The sequence below is a fragment of the Sturnira hondurensis genome, unplaced genomic scaffold (genome assembly GCF_014824575.4).
Source record: "Sturnira hondurensis isolate 20B ecotype Veracruz unplaced genomic scaffold, ASM1482457v3 Scaffold0022707, whole genome shotgun sequence".
In the NCBI taxonomy this organism is placed as follows: Eukaryota; Metazoa; Chordata; class Mammalia; order Chiroptera; family Phyllostomidae; genus Sturnira; species Sturnira hondurensis.
This window is the reverse complement of record NW_028095338.1, coordinates 165,279-187,889: the sequence shown is the minus strand read 5'-3', so window position 1 is coordinate 187,889 and position 22,611 is coordinate 165,279. Positions and strand designations below refer to the sequence as shown.

Genomic DNA, 22,611 nt, shown 5'->3' with positions numbered 1-22,611 from the left:
AGAGAGGGAACAACAGCTCTTGTTCTGCTCTTTCTTGGATTTCAGTGCCTTCTGCCACCTCCCACAAGCAAATGAGGCCCTTCTGATGCTGGTTCCCAGGTGGGTAGGCTTGTGTACTTTCTAGGACCCTGTGGGTCTCTCCAACAAACTCTCCTCTGAGGCTGGGAGTCTCTCCCAGCACATCACTCCCCCAATATTTTTCCCAACGGTGCTTTCAAGCTCTAGTTCCCATTGATGGGGCCCTGGATTTCACGGTCTGTCTCACTGTCCATTCTTCTGCCTGGTTTATCTGTGCGTGAATGTGTGATGGTGGTCAGCCAACCACCTTGCGCACCTCACTGGGTCTGCTCGTTTCTTCCCCGCACCTGGGGTCTGCCTTTTCCTGCCACGACCCCTCTCTGCCGGCCACTTACTCTACCCCTCTTGCCGGTCTGGATGAATGGTATTGGACTTCCGTGCAGTTCAATTCTGTCTGTTCTGGTTGTATTTTTGTTTCCAAATCTTTGTTGTCCTTAATTTTGGTTGTGCGAGGAGGTGCAATAGTTCCACCTAAGCCTCCGTTTTGGCCGGAAGTCAAGACTGTATCTTCCTTGCTTTTCAATGAATAGCTGTTGGCAGGTGTTCTCATAGCCTTCAGATGCTATGTTGTTGTCCCACTATTTCCTCCTACACAGCTGTTGATACTTAGTTGGTGGTTTTTTCCCATCCATTCATATTTTGAACTTTAGAAGAATTCTTTTTCACATTATTATGTTATGGCTATGGTATGAGCATGTTGTGACTAATGTTTTTCTATCCTAGATGCTCTACTTATTTTTATGAGAAAATTCAGACTATACTGCCTCCATAGTCACCTTCCTAGTCTTCAATATTCGTATTACTTGGGAGGGTGGTAAATAAGGAATTTAAAATTTTTAAACTTTTATTTTTGAAGTCAATAAAATTGCATGTTGAAATGATTAAAAATGATAGGTTGATTCTGCTTTTAGATACCTTTCAAGCCATCTTTGAATATTAGTTTATATTTGGTTTCCCTAGCTGGAAATTAATGTACAATTGTCCCTTGGTATCCACATGAGATTAGTTCCAGGATGCCCCACGGATACCAAAATCGAAGAGTACCCAAGTCCCTTATACACAATGAGGTAGTATTTACATATAACCTATGCATATCCTCCCATATACTTTCAATCATCTCTAGATTACTTTAAAATACCTAATACAATACAAACACTATGTGAATAGTTGTTATACTGTATTGTTAGGGAATAATTACAAGAAAAAAGTCTGTACATGTTCAGCACAGAACAATTATAGGCGTAACTACATACAGGATAAAACAAAAGTAGGTTTACAGTTGCTTGTGTGGGAAATAATGCAATTAATAAATAACAATACAATAAATTGCTTCGCACTTTCACTACTATACACCTACTCTTGCCCCACCCTGTAGTACACATCAGCAATGACCCTCGGTTGAATCTGAGACTGTGGAACCCATGGGTACTGACTGTACAGTCCCTGCATAGTCCTCTGGACTGACTGTATTCACAAGTGTTGTTCTATGCCCATAACTCCCCATTCCAACTTGCTGCACAGTATTCTCACACTTAATAAAATACTAGAGTTAGACTTAAAATAGTGAAATTTGTGTGGTGATTGCCCAATGTTCTCAGGCCAAACATTTGGAGGAGCTCGTAACTCCTCCAAAAACCAGTATTATTAATGTTTTTGTGATCTAAAATTCTAGTTCTATCTGTAATCCCCTTCTCACACTACAACCTAGTCCAGTTTGAAATACTGGCTGCCAAGTGTCTGAATGTGATTCACAGACATGTTTTATTTAGCCTACTCAGTATTTTAAAAAATTTTGACAACACTTATAAACCAAGTTTCACATAAAAATTTATTTCTGGCTGCTATTTAAAAATTGAGGTCTGATGTAAGTAGACCCACATTCCTACTTGGAACTTGGACTTCGATTACATAGAGAACGTGTTCTCATGTTTGTGACACTGTTCTCCCAGATAGCTTTTCTCTTTTGTTAACTTCTAGTCCTCATAAACATTGTAAGTTTGCAACCATAAACTAACATCTCTTTGATTTCAATCTCATGTTGGTTTAAATTACCAAATATGTGATGATATCTCAATATTTCTACTTAGATGTTCTGCAGACTCCCAGAACCCACATATTAAAAAAAACCATTTTTTTTTCAAAACTGGTTTTTCTTCCACTATTCTATAAATTATCCAGGTAAAAAAATCACATTCCTATAGTTGTCCAAATTGTAAAAACACAGGGCTTTTCTTTCTTCTTCCTCATCCTACCCAAAACTTTTCAGTCATGTGCCAAACTATGACATTTTTACTTTCACTGTTCCCAATATTTTAAATACCTTTCTCTTCTTCGTATCTGGAAGACCCCTACTTACTTCCCAAAACTTACAAACTTCTGAAACTGGCTCCTGCATCCATGAGCAGTTAGTTGCTCCTTTCCATGTACAAGCATCTCAAGTATATTATGTTATTTAACATGTTATAACATACAACATTTATGTTATTTAACATGTTATATGTTATTTTTGTGTTGCTGGTTCTAGCACTAGACTAGGTATTCCTTAAAGATACTAATCATGATTACCTTTGTATCAAGAATATTAAGTTCAAAAATATATGGAACTCAATAAATGTGTCAAAAAGATGAATTTTACAAGTCAATGAAAATAAGATTATTTCGTATCATGATTTTACCTTCCCATACCTTTTATATGCTTAGATCTTTGGACAAATTCTCTTTTTAAAACATTTCTTATATATATATATATATATATATATTTAAGATTTTATTTATCTACCTTTAGAGGGGAAGGGAAGGAGAGGAAGAGAGTATTAATGTATGGTTGCCTCTCCTGAGTCCCCTGCTGGGAACTGGCCTGCAACCCAGGCATGAGCCCTGACGGAATCAAATCAGCCACCCTCTGGTTTGCAGGCCCACACCAGCCAGGGCTTTTTTTTTTTTTCTTGCTGGCACTTTTTGGTGTTTGTTTTGGATTGATACTAGAACTATTTCAAATTCTGCACCATGACTATAAAGTTAAGTGACTGTCAAAAGAAAAATTCTTGACTCCACTACTAAATATGAGATTTAAAAGTGATTTAAATATCTAAGTGATTTAAATATCTAAGTATCCCAGGTACTAATTCTGAAAAAATATATGACTCATAAAACAGATCCCTGAAGAAAAACTGAACAGCTGTTAAAAGATTCGGCACATCACTGCCAGCCTGAGTGTAATGACCTACATGTGAAGGGCTACATATCCAGTTACTAATCCTCCCTCAGCTAATTCCTGCCCAGTTATGGAGGCAGCTGAAAAAAGGTGCCCTACTAACAAGTCAGAAATGGAGCCAATTAAGAGATCTTTTAGATTTGAGATGAAGAAACAGACAGTGACTCACAACAGGGTTCAGTGGACAATTTTTCAAGAAGTATTTGAAGTTTGAAGCAAGAGTAACTTCACTTTTGTGATTCAATTTATTCAATAGATAAATTTCAATTCTTTTAGAAAATTCAAATTCTGAATTTGATTTTTATTCACTGAAACCTTTAAACATGTTCAAATGTTTTCAAATATCAAGAATAATTTACTTCAGAATTTTTTCCGTAATGATAGCAGTGTTCTTCATTGACTCAAACTTTATTATCTTTACATTTTACAATAATCACTTGTTGAAAGTAGGACCAAGTTAAAAAAAAAAAACTAAACACAAAACGACAATCTACTGGACTGTTTCAGTTCTTACTGTTGCTTTGGGTCTATATATAGCAAGATTACACAAAATCAAATATTATAAACAATGAAACGACACCAGATGTTTTGCAAAACAGAGTAGGGAAAAATAAGGAATGGAGAGTAAGATTTCCAACTGCAAGCTTAAATATCCTAACTCAATTGCACCTTATTGGAAAGTTGACTCACTTTTAAAATTGGATTTTCCATTTGAATTGTATAAAATCACATGATACTGACAAGCTTCTTCTGTATATATTATAGTTTAGGCAAGAGATGCTTTGCTCTCATCTCTAACAGCCTTTCGTCACTGTTTCGTATTTTAAATTTTTAAGAGTAGGAATGCCTTAAGTCTCCTTCCGACCCAGTATCCTCCCAGAAACACCTGAATGAATACAAGTGCACAGGTACACAGGTGCTTCCAAGAGGAAAAACTTACGTCACTGTAACCACCGCCCACACCAAAAACCCTAAGGACTGCTGACTCCGCCCCACACGAACTCCCTCCCATTATTCCCGTAGCGGGTCTGGAGTGGGCGCAGTAACATGACGTAACCTAACCGTCGATGCCTACATCCGTGCCTCTGGGGATTGAAGTTTCTGAGGGAGGACTCGTGAAGGGCATCAAGACCACTGCAGAAAGACTTTCTTCGCGATCCCTGACAACTCCTCGGCTTAGTAAGTCTTCTAGAACTGAGGATGGCTCTCGCCTACCCTTTGATGTCCTCTGACCACAAAAGAGACGCTCAGCCCGTGCCACCTTCCACGAGCTATAACAGCTTCCGGGGAAGAGGAGAGCGAGACTGTGGAAGTGGCAGCCGCGGCCCAGTTGCCGAAGGAAGTGGCGTCAATAGTGTGCGCCCTCCTGGTACGCCAAGAAGCTCCCTGATTGGCTACTTTCAGTTTAATCCCGCCTCTGTAGAGCGTCCTCCAACTCTAAGCCTAGAGGGGAGAGTCCACGCTCTGTATGCTTATGCGGGGTGTCAGCTGTCGATATTTCTTTCGGGGTCGAGATCCATTCTCTAGTTTGTGAAGAGTGAGTTTCCAGAGAACGAAGGGAGAGGGAAATGTGGAGTCTGCAGGGTCGGGAAACGAGTTACGGTTTTGCCACTTCCTGGCTAGAGACCGTGGGCAAGTCGCTTTACCTCTTTAAATCTCTTTATCTCATTTCTCCATTGAGGGGCTGCTGTTGCTGAGCACTTGGAAATGTAGCGAACGAAGGGGAGAGGTGCTGCTAGTGCTTTTAGCCCTATCGTGGTGAGCTCAGGACGATTTTAAGAAGACCGAATTGTTACTCTGATTCCACGGCAATAAATATTAAGTGTTAAAATCGGGCCATATTTGTAGAGATATAAAGAGGATGGCAACAGAAGATTTTCTCACTTTTTACTTTTTAAATCCTCCCCCTCTCCTTATCCCAGCCCAACCTTCTGCCTCTAAGAGGCCTGACAGCAGAACCAAGCGCAGTTGCTACTACTGTAGATTTGGCCGGCGCGTTTTGAAAAATGTATTCTTTCCCCGTCACTGTCAGATCATTTAATTCATTCTGCAGTTATATCAAAATTCGCACAGATTTTTCTGAGAATCTGTATCATAATTTATGAAGAGTATGTTAGCCCAATCGAAAAGTTTTTTGTTTTTAACTTTGGCCATTCGCTGATTTTTGGTGTGTGTTTTTCCTGCTTAAATCGGCTAAGAAGTGGAAATACAAGGAATATTGAAATCTTTTTTGTGTGTGTTCATCCCGCACTAAATGGCCTTAGTCATATTTATCCAGTTCTTAGTTTTATAAGGCCACCTGACAACTTATTTCTGTGACTAAATAAATGAACCATTTAAAAATTCTGTGCTGAACAAAATTTCACACAAATATTTCTATAACTGCTACAAAACACGGTTCTTAAATATTTGTGGAATGTGGTTAAATGACTGAAAGTGTACTGTGAATAATTTTGCTTTTGTTATGCCTGCTTTTGTGTCCCTATTTCCTACTTTTTTATAAAAGGATTCTTACTTTTAGTGGTCTCTAAACGATTGCAACTAATTTTAAAGTCATTTTCATATCACTCTGTTGTTTCCAATTTATATGGAGTGAATTTATCCTGATTGTTGATTTTGTTGGTTTTTTTAACCCTTTTAGTAATTTTGCTGCCTGTGAGGGAAGAATGCAGAACTCTGTGCCATAGAGCTTATAAACTGTGGCCAAAACTAAAATTAAAAAGCAAATATACCAAGTAAACATCATACATATTTTGCTTAACTTGTAATCGGGACAAGCTAGTGCATAGTGAAGTGCTTATTGCATGCCATACGCAATGGGAGTTGGTACGTTCGTTACATACTGTTGTATGTGAAGAGTGCTCAAGCCAACATTATCTGTATTGTATTCCATGCCTCAAGATAATCTAGCTTACTCAAAGCTTCAAAAAAGTTCACTTACTATAGTGCATTTTCTTTATTGGGGATAGCTTTAAAAATAAGGATAACTGTGTTGACTAGCTTATGATCTAGCTATGTACTTGACAGGGTTTTTAAGACTTCATAGGTAGGAAAGGCGAAAGCTCCCCCTGGTGTACTTGAGCTGTAATATTGTTATCCATTGCTTTTTGTAACTTTCGTATCACAGAGCCAATTAACCCTTGCAATTTTTGAACATAATAGAGAAATAACAAAAAATGCCAATGACGATGGACATAGTCTCTCTTAAAATATTATTTCCTGTAAGTTTTAATTGTGTAAGTTTGCATGTTTAGTTTAATGGGCAGGTTTAGCTCATGTTTTTTCCACGTCGTTTTGGATATATACATTGCTAACTTTTATTGAATTTACTGTCTCTGGAAAGGAAGTAAAATAAAAGTGATCCTGGGAGTCACAGTAATTACTTTAAATTTTTCTTTTAATCTTTTCAGGCGTACTGAGTTTCCTCTGTTTCTCAGTTCTTACATTGAATGTTTATCTTCCAACCTTTATAAAAATTACTAGTGAATACATTCAAGGTTATACTTTTATCTCTACCATTTTGTCTGTATTTCATTCTGTAATTCAGATCTTTTCATTGCTCTGACATTATTTTTCATTCTATTTCTGTCTGAATTCTGGGTCAGATTGCCAGCATATCTTCTAATCTATCAATTACCTCTTGGACTCCAGGTAATCTGGAGTTTGTCTAATATATTGAAATTTTTGTCTTAATTTCCTGGTTTCCAAATGGGTTCTTTTTCTTGGATTCATGCTTATTTTGCTTTTGTTATGCCTGCGTTTGTGTCCCTATTTCCTACTTTTTAATAAAAGGATTCTTACTTTTAATGGTCTCTAAACGATTGCTACTAATTTTAAAGTCATTTTCATATCACTGCTGTTTCCAATTTATATGGAGTGAATTTATCTCCTGATTGTTGATTTTGTTGTTTTTTTTAACCCTTCCTTTTAGTAAGTTTGCTTTGTAGACTCATCTTAAATGGAATTATCATTTCTGCCCTGGAAATCATGTCTCATACTGATTTTGTGGTTGCTTCTCACAGCCCTGTTAAGTGCTTCAGTCCACAGTAGACTTTAGGTAGGTGATTCAGAATTCTAATCATATAGTGTTAGAAGTTCCTATGTCACCTCAGTGGCTTGGCCCAGGTTGTAGCTGAGAGGCTGTGTCTCCTACCTTCAGGTTTTCCCTAAGTATTCACTTTAGTATAAGCCAGTCTAATTGTACCTCTTTTTAGGCTTTTTTTCTTTCTTTTTTTTAAAAGATTTTATGTATTTATTTATTTTTTAGAGAGCGGGGAAGGGAGGGAGAGAAACATCCGTGTGTGGTTGCCTCTCACTTGCCCCCACTGAGGGACCTGGCCTGCAACGTAGACATGTGCCTTAGACTGGGAATTGAACCAGCGACCCTCTGATTCGCAGGCCTGTGCTCAGTCCACTGAGCTATGCCAACCAGGGCAGGCTTTTTACATAAAGGAGCCCCACCCCCAACACTAGGTTAAGGGTTCATCTGAAACTGTCTCCCATCTCCCACCTTCTGTCTGGTGTTACTACTATTCTTCCTACTTTTAAGCCAGAGAAACTCCCATTTGCCTTTGCATAGCATACCCAGCCAGAACAATGTCTATTCTAGTTCTTGCTTTTGTTTTTGAGAGAGGCTGTATCTTTTTTGTTTTTCCCTTTTTATGTTTTATCTACTATTGTCATGTCTTTCAAGATTGGGAGGTAGGGTGCCTCAAAACTTCTCAGGAAGTCTGTCCCAATATTTTTTTTTAGTGGCATATAAATTAAACTGGAGCTGTTTTTTTGTCATCTTTCAGTGACACAAATCTGAGAGCCTTCCAACAGCAGGGCTAAAGCATCATAGCTCTTTTACATTCCTTGGAACCTTTATTTTCTAAATAAGATCTTGGATATCTGGGAAGGAGAGTTAGACCTGGGTTTGAATCATGACTCCCTCACTTCATTCATCTATTCATCCAACAAGTACAATATTTTGAGGACCCACTTTGTGCTAAATTTGTTCTAGATGCCTTGTTTCTTAGAAATTATTTAGTAGCTTTGTAATTTGTAATTAACCTCACTGTGCCTTTTTCCTTTGTAAAGTAGGCATGATACTGACTACTTCATAGTGTTGATTTTAAGGATTAAATTAGATAACTGTTTTTGTTAAGCACGGTAAGAATTAATATCTGCTATTATTTTAAAAATCCTTTGTAATATATTCACTCATTATTTTATTTCACCAATATATAATCAAGAAAGTACCAGGCCCCCTGTTAGTTTTTTGCCCCCAACTATAATGTTGGGCAAAAGCAGGTGTCATCCCTGCGCATATGAAGTGTTCAGTGTAGAAGTGAATTTGAGTTGTCATGTCTAGCGGGTGTTCCTTTAAACTAAGGATACTCTGATTAGTGGTTTAAGGAAAACTTGTGAACTCTTACTTGTATTACTAGATGACTCTTTCTCTTTCTTAATAATTTTGTGACCTAGTTCATGCCAGGGTTTTTGCTATAGCTCCCAAAGCACATCTTAAATTTTTTTGTCCCTCAGTCAAAATTTGGTCAACTTTCCAAGTTTGCTTAGTTATCCCTGTATGTCCTGTTACAACATTGCACTTTTAAAGAAAGCAAGAACCATGTAAATAAAACTACTGCTTAAATGATGTTCTGTAAAGATTTTGCCTTTCCATTTCTGAATTGTGAGTTTTCTTCTTTTAGATGTTAGCTTCTCTGTACATCTTAGCTATTTCTGTGAAAAGGAGGAATCATACAATTTTTTTTAAAACCAGTTGAACATTTACATACTTAGCCTTTGGTATGGATAAATAGTAACATGTTTAAGCTTTGGTGTTAATTTGTTAAAGAGAAATCTCAGTATTTCTAGTTCTTTTTTGTAATCTGAAGGGAAATTCAGTTCTAGGCAACAGATATAAAGGTGTCTGTGGTTAAATGCAAATAAAGATGTTTGTGATGGCCCTAAGCATTCCATGACTGATTACAGATTCAACTTAAGTATTTGGGGTTTTTTTTACCAGGACTAAAGTGGAAAATGTACAATTATGTATTTACAAGGAAATATATGGAAGGGGGCAATCAGATTTGTTTTTTGCACTGTCCCAAATATGCATATCTATCGCGTATTTTTTGTCAAAAACCAGTCGTGAGTGTATTCCCAGATAATAATGAAAGTAACATTTCTCTCATAACATTAAAGGTGACTTCAAAAAGTGCTTTTCTTCTTTTAAAAAGTAATATTTTTATATTATAAAACAATATGTTTTTATTCTGTAAAATTTAGAAAATGCAGCATACCACGGGTATGAATTAAATGTTTGTGCTTTTTAAAACAAAATTAGATATAATCTATATTTTTGTTTTGATTTTCTTATTTAGTATCACCATTTTTATCACTAAATAATTTTAGAAAACATAATTTTTACTGGCTGCTTAGTATTCCCAGCCTCTATCATCGATAAACTGTAATTTATTTAATCCCTTTTACTTTCAACAGTAGAGGTAATTTCAAGTAGTTTCCAAATTTTTCATTGTTAAATAACACTACAGTACATAAAATGGTTCTCCTTCCATCCAGTCCACTCTTGATTTCCATGGTTTCAGTTACTGGCTAAATGGACAATTCCAGAATTAAACTTTTCATAAGTTTTAAATTGCACACTGAGTAGCATGATGAAATCTAAGGCCATCCTGCTTCATCTCACCCGGGAGGTGAGCCATCCCTTTGTCCAGCATGTCCATGCTGTATACTCTGCCCAACGTTAGTCACTTAGCCATCTCAGTTATGAGAGAGACCACATTCACATAACTTTTATTAAAGTATGTAGGGATAATTGTTTTATTTTTTATTAGTTATTTTTCATCTCTTTCTGTGTCTAATTTATAAATTCAACTTTAGTATGTATGCATGTATAAGAAAAAAACAATACATATAGGGTTTAGTACTATCCACCTTTTTGGACATCCACTGGGGAGTCTTAGAATGTATTCACTGCAGATAAGGGGGGATTACCGCAAACCTTTTGTATTAATTTTGTGTATATTTCTGATTCATTAGCAAGAATTTATGCTAAGGAAATAAATTACTAATTTGAGGGTATCAACATTTTAAAGCTCTTGAAACATACATATATGTAGCCTGCTGGAAAAATTGTGCCACCAATAGCATATGAAAGCACCCCATTTTATCACAGGGTATTTGCCAGTAAATGACATATATTGTCCAAATTCCATTTTTATTCCTTTCTGATATAGCCTAATTTTAATCACATCTATTGGCCATTTGGCTTTTCCTTTTTAGTGTGAATCATCTCTGTATGTCAAAAGTTGCTTTTCAATTTTTCAGAGGCATCAAATAATGTCATCTGAAATGATGCCAGCATTTATTGAGACCTCTAATGGTGAAAGAAAGCAAGATTTAAGTGAAGATCAAGAGGAGAGCCAGAAGCCAAGATTAGGTGAAGAGTTTGAACCAATATCTAAACGACAAATGAAGAAGCTAATGAAACAGAAACAATGGGAAGAACAACGAGAACTCCGCAAGTATGTTTCAAAATGCATATATTCTTCCCCATTCAGAAATACGGAATGTTGGACCTGTCACAGTCCTTTTACATGTTAAAAGTAATTGTGTTAATTAAAATTGGGGCTATACATATTGTTAGCTAACACTGTCAGTTGGCTGTTAAAGCTGTGTGTTACACAATGTTTTGAATTGTGTTTTTAGCAGTGCTTATGAATTTACACTGCATACTTTTTCTCACCCCAAACCTATTGTATAGCAGCACAGTTTCTGAAATAACTGACTTAGGAAAGGGATATAATTAGCATCCATGTCCTAGATATGGAACAAAAATAACCACCTCAGAAAGATCAAATTTGGGTCTAACATTGATTTTGGTAGAAGAACCATTACAGGTTTTGTTGAGAACAGGCTGAAACTGTTTTTGTACCTAGAATGCCAAAATTTACTGGGAAAAAATAAACTATAGTTGAAACAGATTAGAGAAAAAGTATGTGAGATTTTTTTTCCACTCATAATTTTACTTTGCTTCTTTCTTTCATCATATAGATATTGCTTGAAAATCATGTAGGGGAAGAATTACAACAGTAAAATTTACCAAAACTCTCAAATTAAGTATTAATATTTATAAATAGAGTATAATACCAGTAATAAGTGAATTTATTAGTAGTTAGGATTTGTGTAAAAAGCATTACATTGTTTTTGAAAACCCATTTTCTTTCTTTCTGAAACTTAGATGCACATGTAAAATTGCTGATATTTGACCAGTTTTGATCCACAGAAGTGACAATTTCATATGGTTCAGCCTGCTGATTTAAAAAAGTAATTGTTTCTTTGTCTATATAGAATATTCTTGTAAATATCTGAATATAAAAATAACAAAAAGTTATTTCAATTATTAACTTTAGACAAAAGCGGAAGGAAAAACGCAAGAGAAAACAATTAGAGCGGCAGTGTCAACTGGAGTCAAACTCAGATGGAAATGACAGAAAACGTGTTCGAAGAGCTGTTGTTCACAGCACACTTCGTCTTGTCATTGACTGCAGTTTTGACAACCTGATGATATTAAAGGTATCATGAACCATTGTCAGAAAAATCGTGTAGGTAAACTGGTAAATAACTCTTGCTTTAATATGTAATACCACTTTGATATAAATTTGGGTGCTGAAATGAACCTTAAATCAAGTTTTTTATACTCTGCCCCCTAAGTTAAACTAGCTAATAAATTCCTTTTATGTATGTGTATATGTATATGTATATGTGTTGATAGAGGGAGAGACAAATACCATGGGTAGATTATAAAACTCAATAACTGCATATTAATCATAAAGATCTGTGTTTATTTGCCCTAAGAAAATAAGAAATATGATGGTCTTAATGGAATTATTTCTTATTTAATAGTCTGAGAAATCTGGCTGTTTAAATAAGGCTAGTGAAGAGAACATGCTTTAATTACTTTCCAATCCATTGGTAAGTTAAGAACATAGTAATAGTATGGCTCTAAGAGTTTTTTTCCTTTAGCTGACTCTTAAGAAGAGTAAATGTTTTCATGAACTAGCATTTTAAGTGGATACAAAATATGAAATAATGGGTCACTTTCAGAATATTGACTTATGGTGATTTTTTGTTAGTTATATAAGGAAATTGAATGGAAATTATTAGAAAGGACTTGTATTTCAAAAGGAAAAAAATGTACCTGTCTAGTCATCCCTTATTCTTACTCTATTTCACTAAGACTGTGGAGTGGCCATAGATGATTTTGAAAAAGCTGCTTTAAAATTTGTACTCTTTTATAGGATATTAAGAAACTTCATAAGCAGATTCAGCGATGTTATGCAGAAAATCGACGAGCACTGCATCCTGTGCAGGTGTGTTTGAAAGATTTCACAACAAACTCCAGTTCTCTTATATTTTCCTTGGGAAGAGGCCTGGATAATCCCCACTGCTTTACAAGTGTCTTACAGATAATCCCTTAGAGAACAAAATGCCTATTTGAACTATGTTTTATTTTTCTGGAGAAATAAAGTAACATATTTTAAACATTTTTTCCGCATGTCATTCTCAGCCACACTGCCCAGTCATCATCAGTCTTGTATACATTGACCTGCTCCTTTCTGTGTAGTTGAACATCTTTGTTAAAGGGTACACACATATTTTCATACCAGTTTCTTAGGTCTCATTCTTTCCCTTCTGAGGAATAGGAGGAACTGATGTGTGCTGTGCTATTAGTAGATTTATTCTACTTAAAAGTTTTCGAGTTACTGGTAATTTTGAAAAGTACTTTCTTAGCTAGAGTGAGGGAGTGCTTTGAGACTAGTTGCTTACTATTAAGAGTTGCCTGCTGTCTGAATTTTAGTTGGCATAATTAATACTGGCTCACTGACATTAAGAACTGAAATTCTTTTTCAGTTCGATACTTTGTTTTTATCGAGTGATAATAATTTTATATTTTTGCATTTTATATTCTTCTCACTCTTGCTTAGACTTGAAATAGATGTCAGATTTCAGAGTCAAAGAATTCTGAAGACTTTAGACTGTTAAAAAATGGCAGTGGTGGCGAAAGAAAGGGAATGGAAACTTGACGTGGAAGCAGGGAGTTCATAGAAAAGTGATCATTAAGGGAAGGGCACATTATGCTTGAAAATGGGATGAAAATATAGATGGAATAAGGAAATTAGCAGGTTATAGAATGCACCAAACATGCCATTTTTACCAAAAATTTATTCTTGTGTGTTTAAAGCATGCTACAGATTTTTTTCTAGAATGAAAATACTGTGTTCTGTTGATCAGATTAGTGTATAAGGGAATAGAAAATTGTACTTCAATTGTCATGTGCTCTCTCCTCCTATGCCTACAAATTTCTATCAGTTTTACTTGACAAGCCATGGAGGCCAGTTGAAAAAGAACATGGATGAAAATGACAAAGGATGGGTCAACTGGAAGGTAATTACAGTCGATTAACTCTCGCACAATTCCGAGTACTTTTAAGCTTAAAGGTCTGCATTTTTTACCTAAGTTCCACATAGTGTCAATAAATAGAAAAGTTAGCAATCTTCAAGCCCTGTGAATCACTGTACTTAAGTTGAAGGGTACTAATGGGAGAAGCTAAAGAGAGTGAAATGTCTGTCTCTACTTGCTCTCATTAAATCTCACTTGCTATTTTGCCTCCAGCTTTAAAACATATTTTTTAAAAAGGAACAAATTTAAAGGTCTTTATTCAATCTCTACCCAGTAAACTGGCTATGCATTATTTATGAGTGAAGTTCCTCTAAAATTTGAAAATGTACTTGCATCGATTCTTCTACATTTGTGTTCTCATGTCCACATGCTGGTATTGAACTCTTTCTCAAAGCCATGTCTGACCATGACAAACTTTTCCTCCCCCACACACAAATCTCATAATGCCTGCAGTTATTTTTTATTAAGAGCCTAGAGTGCAGAACATTTTTAAAAGCTTTTTTTAAAGTTTAAAGTACAACATATTTACCAAGTTTTATGATCCTGCCTAATTTCCTACAAAATAATGTAACAAGTTTGAGTGGGCATACTTTCATTTATTTTGTGGCTTATTACATTTATTATTTATACTATCAGCTTTCCAGAGAGACATAAGCTCACTAATTTCAGTTCCCTCTTAGGGCCTTTATTAAGCATAGGGGCCAGATTATAACACTTTTCAGAAAACTGGCTGTTTATTTATCAATAGGTTATACATTTTTGGTGAGACAAGTCCTACTTCATTTTTTATTTCTTCAACAGTTACTGGTCAAGTTCTGACCAATGTGGCACAATTGGTTGGGTGATGCCCTGCAAAGCAAAAAGTTACCCATTTGATTTCTGGTCAGGGCACATGCCTGGGTAATGGGTTCAGTCCCTGGTCACGGTGTGTACCAGTAGCAACCATTCTGTTCCTCTCTCACATCAGTGTTTTTCTCCCTCTCTTTCTCCCACCCTTCCCCACACTCAAAAATTAAATAAATGAAATCTTTTAAAAAATTACTGGTTAAATTTCATCTGAGCCTCATAATGTATGTTCTTTTATTCTCTCAGTATAATTTGCAAAAGTCGGACTGCCTACTGTTAAGTTTTTTTACCTGTGACCTAAAAATTTTGATGAAGATGATTTCAAATATGTATCTTTATAGAAATAGATGTATGGAATTTATTAAATCTATAAGCCATTTCCTTTTGATAATTCATGTAGATGGAGAGGAGGTAACTAGAGAAGGCATTCTTTGGCTAGAAAACCATGTGAGCAGATATGTGACAGAATGGGTTTATTTTGTTGGAACAAAGTTAGAAAAGGTAGGTTTAGTGACATATTCAGGAAAGAGTTACTAAGTTAAGGAGTTTTAATTTTATCCTACAGGTAAAGATAAAACATTGAATTAGTGTTTTTAGAAAATGAGTCTATCATTAGCATATGGAAGTAAATAAGAGATACCTGAGATGAGAGACAGGAAATAGCATTTGAAGCCCTCTTAATTAATTAAGGTGTGAGGTGATAAGGCGTTAAAGAAGAGGGTTATAAATAATGCATGGTAACAACATTCTTTCATACTTCCTTTAATATGATTCACTTCCTTTCAAAATTATTATTAGCCAATTTTCACAAAATTCTATTAATTGATAACATCTTTCCCCTTGCATCTTAAAGGATATCCACATTAAACCAGAGCACTATAGTGAATTCATGAAGAAAGAAGACCTGATATATCTTACATCAGATTCCCCTAATGTACTGAAGGAATTAGATGAATCGAAGGCTTATGTGATTGGAGGATTAGTAGATCACAACCATCACAAGGTACTAAGTTTTTCATTTTGCTTTTGCTTGTACTTAAAATTGATATATCAGTTTTCTTAATAATAACAATAATACTGATGATAACTGATCTCTGTTTAGTGCCTGTTATAATGCAGTCACCTTTCTGCCTAAGCAAAGTACTTAACAACATAAGGTGGGGCAAAATTAGATGTTCAGTTGTTTGTATGGAAAATAATACAATTAATTAATAAATAATAATATGAGAGTACACTCTGTGTTTCACGTAATCACAACTATAAATCTACTTTTGCCTCACCTGTATATCAGTATGCTTAATCCTCAGTATAAACCAGTGAGGTCATTGCTATTATTATCTCCATTTTATAGCTGAGAAACTGAAGGCCTAGAGAAATTAAGTCTAAAATCAGGTGTAGTAGGTGGGAAAGCAGATATTTGAAACCAGGTNTCAGATTCCCCTAATGTACTGAAGGAATTAGATGAATCGAAGGCCTATGTGATTGGAGGATTAGTAGATCACAACCATCACAAGGTACTAAGTTTTTCATTTTGCTTTTGCTTGTACTTAAAATTGATATATCAGTTTTCTTAATAATAACAATAATACTGATGATAACTGATCTCTGTTTAGTGCCTGTTATAATGCAGTCACCTTTCTGCCTAAGCAAAGCACTTAACAACATAAGGTGGGGCAAAATTAGATGTTCAGTTGTTTGTATGGAAAATAATACAATTAATTAATAAATAATAATATGAGAATACACTCTGTTTCACGTAATCACAACTATAAATCTACTTTTGCCTCACCTGTATATCAGTATGCTTAATCCTCAGTATAAACCAGTGAGGTCATTGCTATTATTATCTCTATTTTATAGCTGAGAAACTGAAGGCCTAGAGAAATTAAGTCTAAAATCAGGTGTAGTAGGTGGGAAAGCAGATATTTGAAACCAGGCACATTGTTCTGCTTAAACGATTAGCTGTGTGGATAGAAGGTGCTGCCGCTAATCAGTTTCTAGGCCACTGGTACAATTTATAACAAAACTAATAAATTTATATTTTAAATACGTGGTATTATTGTGATATATTTTCTGTTCTCTTACATTTCTACTTTCTACCTCCTTATCTTCATTCAAGTGAAAAATTACAGAAATGGACTTTCTAACAGAAAACAGCATTTTGTACTTTGTCAGCTATTTTGCAATATGCTAAATTTAACCCAACTAAAGAAAAAACATGTATACTAAGTGTCTGAGGAAGTATTGACAGCAGAATAATATAAATTCATTATTCTTGTATAGAACCACTGTACGGTAGAACTCTCTCCAGTGTTAGAAATGTTTATATCATTCTGTCCACTGTGGTAGCCCTGTGGCTAATGAGCACCTGAAATGTGTACATTATAATTGAGAAACAGAATTTTTAAAAATTGTAGTCAATTTAATTTAAGTAGTCACACGTGGCTGTAATTGGACAGTAATCTCTATAGCATCAGAGGGAATTTTATCAGAATGATCTTTAGCTTTTGTATTATTTTCTTGGTGGAAAAATTCTATTTTGTTATTTATATGGAACCAAATTTTATCTTTCATATTGTCTATGTCTTTGAACTAAAACAATTTTGTTTTCAAAAGCACCCACATCAATCACTGTTAATTATTTGTCCTTAAAATACAAACTACTGATGGAGAAATTTAATTCTTCTTTCTCCTGTATTCTGTCTTTTTGCTATGTCAATTCTGATTAGATCCAGGCTTTAAAAGTTTTAATTTTGAGAAGAGAGAAAATTCTTCACATTCAATAATCTTTTAATTGCTAGAAAGGGAAAAACTGAATTTATAGGCAATTTAAAATTTTTTTCAGTTCAGCTTTACATAGAATGTTTTTGTCATTTCTCCCTCTTAGTGTTATATAGTTGAAACATAGTTTAATCTGTACGTCTTTTGCAGTCATGGGAAAAGTGATGGTGCTTCTCCAGGAATTTAGTTTGAGTAGTTTAAGAGAAAGGCAGTGTTGAACAGTGAACAGGTATTTGAGTCAGGAGGTATGGGCCAAGTTTTTCCTATGGTTTTGCCACTGAGGGGCTTTTGTGACAGAGCGGAGGGAACATGTCTTCGGTTTCCTCAGTTGTAAATTGGTTAAAACAAATGCCCTAAACATCCCAACTATCTTATTGTCAAGAATATTTCAAAATTAGCAGTTAAATATACACACACACAAACACACACATACTTCAGATAATATTCTCTGGTTTAAAGTCTCTCCTAAAAATTACTGATTCTGTCATAGGCTTTAAGTTAAAATAACTTAATGTTCTAGTCCAAGTTATAGTGTCTTTGTTTTAGGGACTCACATATAAACAAGCATCAGATCATGGAATTGACCATGCACAGCTCCCCCTTGGAAATTTTGTGAAGATGAATAGTAGAAAAGTTTTGGCAATTAATCATGGTAAGCTATAAGGGTATGAACTGAAAATATACCCGAGTGAACAATGTGAAAAATAACATTATGTTTGTGTTTTGGACATGTACAAAATAATACACCTTTCTGGAAACAAAACTATAAAATGTAATGATACATAATTTGAATATAGAAAAAATACATGCATATTTTTAAAAACTTTTGAAAATACAGAAAACTATAAAGAAAAATAAATAAGATATACTTTTACTACCCAGGGATACTTGGTCTTAACTTGTTGGTGTGGTTCCTTCTAGTTCTTTTCCTATGCATATATATTATTATTACATAATTGGATTCTTATTCTGTTACACAAGCTGTTATAAATATGGGTGTTTTCCCTCCATTTATAATATATTTTCACTCATTGAATTATTGTTAATGACTGTAATATTTTATTGTCTGAATATACAATAATGTAGTCATTCTCCTGTTGATTTTTTTTTTGTTTTTATTATTATAAGTAACTTTGTAATATACATTCTTGAACCCCAAGTAGTTGCCTGGAGCTTTGCTTTAAACATTTTTTTTAGTAGAGCCCTGACCAGTGTAGCTCAGTGGGTTGGGCAGTGAACCATAAAGCAAAAAGGTCATCAGTTTGATTCCCGGTCAGGGAACATGTCTGGGTTGCAGGCATGTCAGGGAGCTTATGAGAGGCAACCAGTCAATGTTTCTCTTCTCACATTGATGTTTCCCTCCCTTTCTTCATCCCTCCCTCCCCTCGAAAAAAAATGTAGTAGAGATTTTTGTTGGTATACAAGTGTTTCTTGGGCTCTTTTTATGTGCTAACAACTTTCTCCACAGTAGGATTTAGGGAGTTATAGAACTTAATTTACTGATTCAAGGACTGAACTTCTTCTAAGACCTTTGATAGATTGTGGAAATTACTTTTCCAGAAAGTAATCCAAATTAACCCTTCAGCATTGTATTAATGTGAGAGTACTTTAGAGACAGAATTAAATTTTTACCTCTAATGTGAAAAAGAAAAGCAGCCAAGATGCCTCCCAGAATGAGTGGCTCTTTATAGGTAAGATAGAAAAAATTTAGATTAATCCTAACCTTTTTTTTCTAGTTTTATGTTTTAGCACATAAAGGGTAAAGAAGTGAAGGAGATGAAGAATAGAAAAGAACCAAAAATACTCTGTGTCTATCAGTTAGTATTGACAAGGAATAATGGTAAACTCCTGGGTGTTTAAGAACTGAACTGAGGAGGTAACAGGCTTGAGAGTTTTGGGTCAGATTGGCTCTGACAGCCAGTAAGAGAAGAAAGTGATGAGAACAAAGTAATTATTAGGATATACTAGCACTCTTAACATAACACAAAAGCAATGTTTTTTAAAATATAGTATGCAACATTGTGGTAAACTGGGCTAAGATATGTGTAGAGTGTGTCAACTTGGCTAAGAAATATATACAGTTTGTCTTTCTTTCAGTGTTTGAGATTATTCTGGAATACCTGGAAACAAGAGACTGGCAAGAAGCATTTTTCACTATCCTACCCCAAAGGAAAGGAGCTGTTCCCACAGACAAAGTGTGTGAAAATTCTTCGCACGACATGAAGTCTACCAGGGTTGAAGGTGGATTGGACAGTGATTCCAGTGAGGAAGAAACTAGCAGAAATGAACTAGATTCTCCACATGTAGAAGAAAAGCAGGATAAAGAAAATAGCACTGAGCCCTGGCTGGCGTAGCTCAGTGGATTGAGCACGGGCCTGCGAACCAGACGATCACGGTTCGATTCCCAGTCAGGGCACATGCCTGGGTTGCAGGCCAACTCCCAGCAGGGGACGCACAAAAGGCAACCATACATTGATGGTTCTCTCCCTCTCTCCTTCCCATCTAAAGATAAATAAATAAATAAAATTTAAAAAAAAAGAAAAGAAAATAGCACTAAATCTATAGTGAACTCTACACCAAAGTAATGTCAACTGAGTTTTTGTTTGTTTGTTTTCTCTTCTTTTTTTAAAGGAAAAATTGGGAGAAAATGAGGTGCTTCATAGAATACTCAAATTGGAAAAAAAATTTCATTTTCTTGTTGAATTTTTAAAACTTTCAGAGCTGATAAAAAGTTCTTGTAAAAAGGCACTTTTTGTTTCTGCATAAGATTTATATGTGTAATTAGAAATACTAGTTTTCTAAGCCTCAGAATAAGAGTTTTTGAGGATTTTACTTTAATAGTAAACCTTCATTCTCTCATTTACTGGGGTGTATTCTTCAGAATGTGCCTTCTGAGCCATTAGTTTTATTATTTAATGTTTATATCAATATCTTCCTGGTTTATTTCCTACTTATTTGTAGAGGCAGATATTCATAGATCTCCTGTAGGTATACCAAAATGTTCAGTATCTGAGATCCCCTTCTATTTGCAGCTTTCATATTCAATAACGTCAAATGAATATAGTGATTTTAGGCAGAAGTATCAGATTGATAAACTCAGCAGTTTATATGTTTGGGACTATTGACCTGTCTCTCTGTTCCTCTTTTTGATGCCTTTTTGTGAATATTCTAAAGCAATCACTGACGAGTTATACTCTTTAAAATATTTTCTCTTTTTAAATATATATATTTAAATTTGAATCATGGTGGTAAATTATTTCAATTATAAAATTTAATTTTTCAGGCTAGATTATTTTAAAAGGCTGTTGAAGAATCAACATAATTTTGTCTTTACCCAAAAAGAAATGGCTCTCAGCAGCTCTCTTTTCATTCCATATATACTTTTATTTTAAAAAATCTGTTCATTCTTAAAGTTAACTTTACATGTGCATCCGCCTACTATCATATGAGCAAGTTAATGTAAATGTTTATTTCTGTAAATAACATGTGTGGAAATATGCATATACCATATATATATCTGTCTGTATCATGTATGATTCTCAATGGTACACAGGATTGAGTTGTCGTACGTGTGTATCATTTGTGTGAATGGTTGTGTTCAACAACGCTAAGGAATTTGAATTTCACAAAGTACAAAATAAAAAATATTTGTATAAGGATATTGGTAAGGGAATATGGGGCTAAATGGGACATTTTAGTTTTCTACCAGTAACTAAAGCAGTTTAAAGTAAGCGATTGCCCTTTGTTACAATGATAGTAAGATTTCAGAAACCTTCACTGAGTGGATAAAATGAAGTTTCTGTTCTTTTTACTCACTGCCATCTTAAATTATATACACATTTAGTAGAAAGTTTATTGGATTTAGTGTTGATGTTCTTTGCCTTACTTTTTGTTGCTTTATTCTTGATAATTTACTATAGTTATCTATTTAAAGTAAGGTCTGTGAGCAAGCTATGTAAATAAAAAGCCCCTATAATTCTAGGAGAACCAAACTTATGTCTTAAGTTGTATTTTTCAAAGGTTCAGATTTTTCTAAGTAAATAGGGTTTAATTATGCCTTTTACTTAAATTATTCCATAGGGAGTAGGCACAGTTTAGTTTTGAAAGGTGGGGAAATCATTGTAGGTACTGTGAGTTTAATTCACACTAATTATAAAAGCCCTATATTAGTTTCCTAGGACTACCCTAACAACCACAAACTAGGTGGCCTAAAAGCAACAGAAATTTATCCTCTTACAGGTTTGGAGGTTAAAAGTCTAAAATCAAGGTGTAAGGGTCACTGAGGTGATATATGAAAGGCGAGAGTTGTCCACAGAGAAAGAACATATACAAACAGCAATTGTAGAAAAGAAAAAAGAATGTCAGGGACTAGAATTAATGACGGCAGTGGCCTATAGCTAATGCTTATTAAAATTATCTCAGTTAGCATGGAGATGTTCATCTGTTTTCCTAACATCTTATCAGACACAGAGAATAGGCACTTAAGGAAGGTGAAGAAAGGAACCAGTGGCAGAATCAAAAAATAATGTTGTTGGAAAGAATAGTCCTAAATCTCAGCGCTGCCACTCGTTAGTCATATGACTTTGGGCAACTTATTCCACCTTTGTGTGTCTCAGGGTCCTCATTTGTAAAGTGGTAATGTTATCCCATTTGTCCTCTTTCAGGGCTGAGCAATCAAGAGGTTTGAAATCTAGCAGCTAACTTGATAATACTGTCTTGTATTGACATTCCTTCAGCCCTTGCCTGATTTGCCTTGCTTCTCACTCTTCCTTTTTGACATTGCCTGACTGAAAAGTAGTAATATGCTTCGTTTCAGGCCCTACTTTTTGAGGAACCCAGGCTCAGATAAGACTTTTAAAATACGTGCCCTGGCTGATGTGGCTTAGTGCATGGAGTGCTACCTTCAAACCAAAGGGTCGCCAATTCAATTCCTTGTCAGGGCATGTGCCTGGGTTGCAGGCCAGGGCCCCCAGTAGGGGGCATGTGAGAGGCAACCACACATTGATGTTTCTCTCCCTCTCTTTCTCCCACCCTTCTGCTCTCTAAAAAATAAGTAAATAAAATGTTTTTAAATGCAAACTTTCTTAGTTACCACAATGAATAATCATTAAATAAAATGTAAAAACCACAGATCATTTAATGAAACATTTTTTAAAAGCAATAAAAACAGAATGCTAACATGAAACAATAAGGTTACTCAGCAATGTTGAAATAAATAC

General features: G+C 35.1%; 1 protein-coding gene across 4 annotated transcripts; it reads left to right on the top strand.

Moving 5' to 3' along the window:
- The first annotated feature begins 4,314 nt into the window (after positions 1-4,314).
- TRMT10A (tRNA methyltransferase 10A) lies at positions 4,315-21,374 on the top strand. Of its 4 annotated transcripts, none has more exons than XM_037036254.1 (9): positions 4,315-4,471; positions 10,631-10,827; positions 11,716-11,878; positions 12,604-12,675; positions 13,676-13,750; positions 15,465-15,614; positions 17,939-18,044; positions 19,490-19,729; positions 19,949-21,374. In XM_037036254.1, exons 2-9 carry the CDS (start codon positions 10,643-10,645, stop codon positions 19,975-19,977), a joined length of 1,020 nt encoding a protein of 339 aa, XP_036892149.1. In that variant the 5' UTR covers positions 4,315-4,471; positions 10,631-10,642; the 3' UTR covers positions 19,978-21,374. The 4 variants fall into 4 exon arrangements, with proteins under 4 accessions (XP_036892149.1, XP_036892148.1, XP_036892150.1 ...); XM_037036253.1 differs by lacking the exon at positions 4,315-4,471 and adding an exon at positions 4,720-4,829; XM_037036255.1 differs by lacking the exon at positions 4,315-4,471 and adding an exon at positions 4,836-4,924.
- The last annotated feature ends 1,237 nt before the right edge of the window (positions 21,375-22,611 follow it).

Coding starts and splice junctions, on each gene's coding strand:
- TRMT10A (XM_037036254.1), top strand. CDS start 10,643: ATGTCATCTGAAATGATGCCAGCATTTATTGAGACCTCTAATGGTGAA. Junction 10,828..11,715: donor GAACAACGAGAACTCCGCAA/GTATGTTTCAAA, acceptor TATTAACTTTAG/ACAAAAGCGGAAGGAAAAAC. Junction 18,045..19,489: donor AGTTTTGGCAATTAATCATG/GTAAGCTATAAG, acceptor TCTTTCTTTCAG/TGTTTGAGATTATTCTGGAA.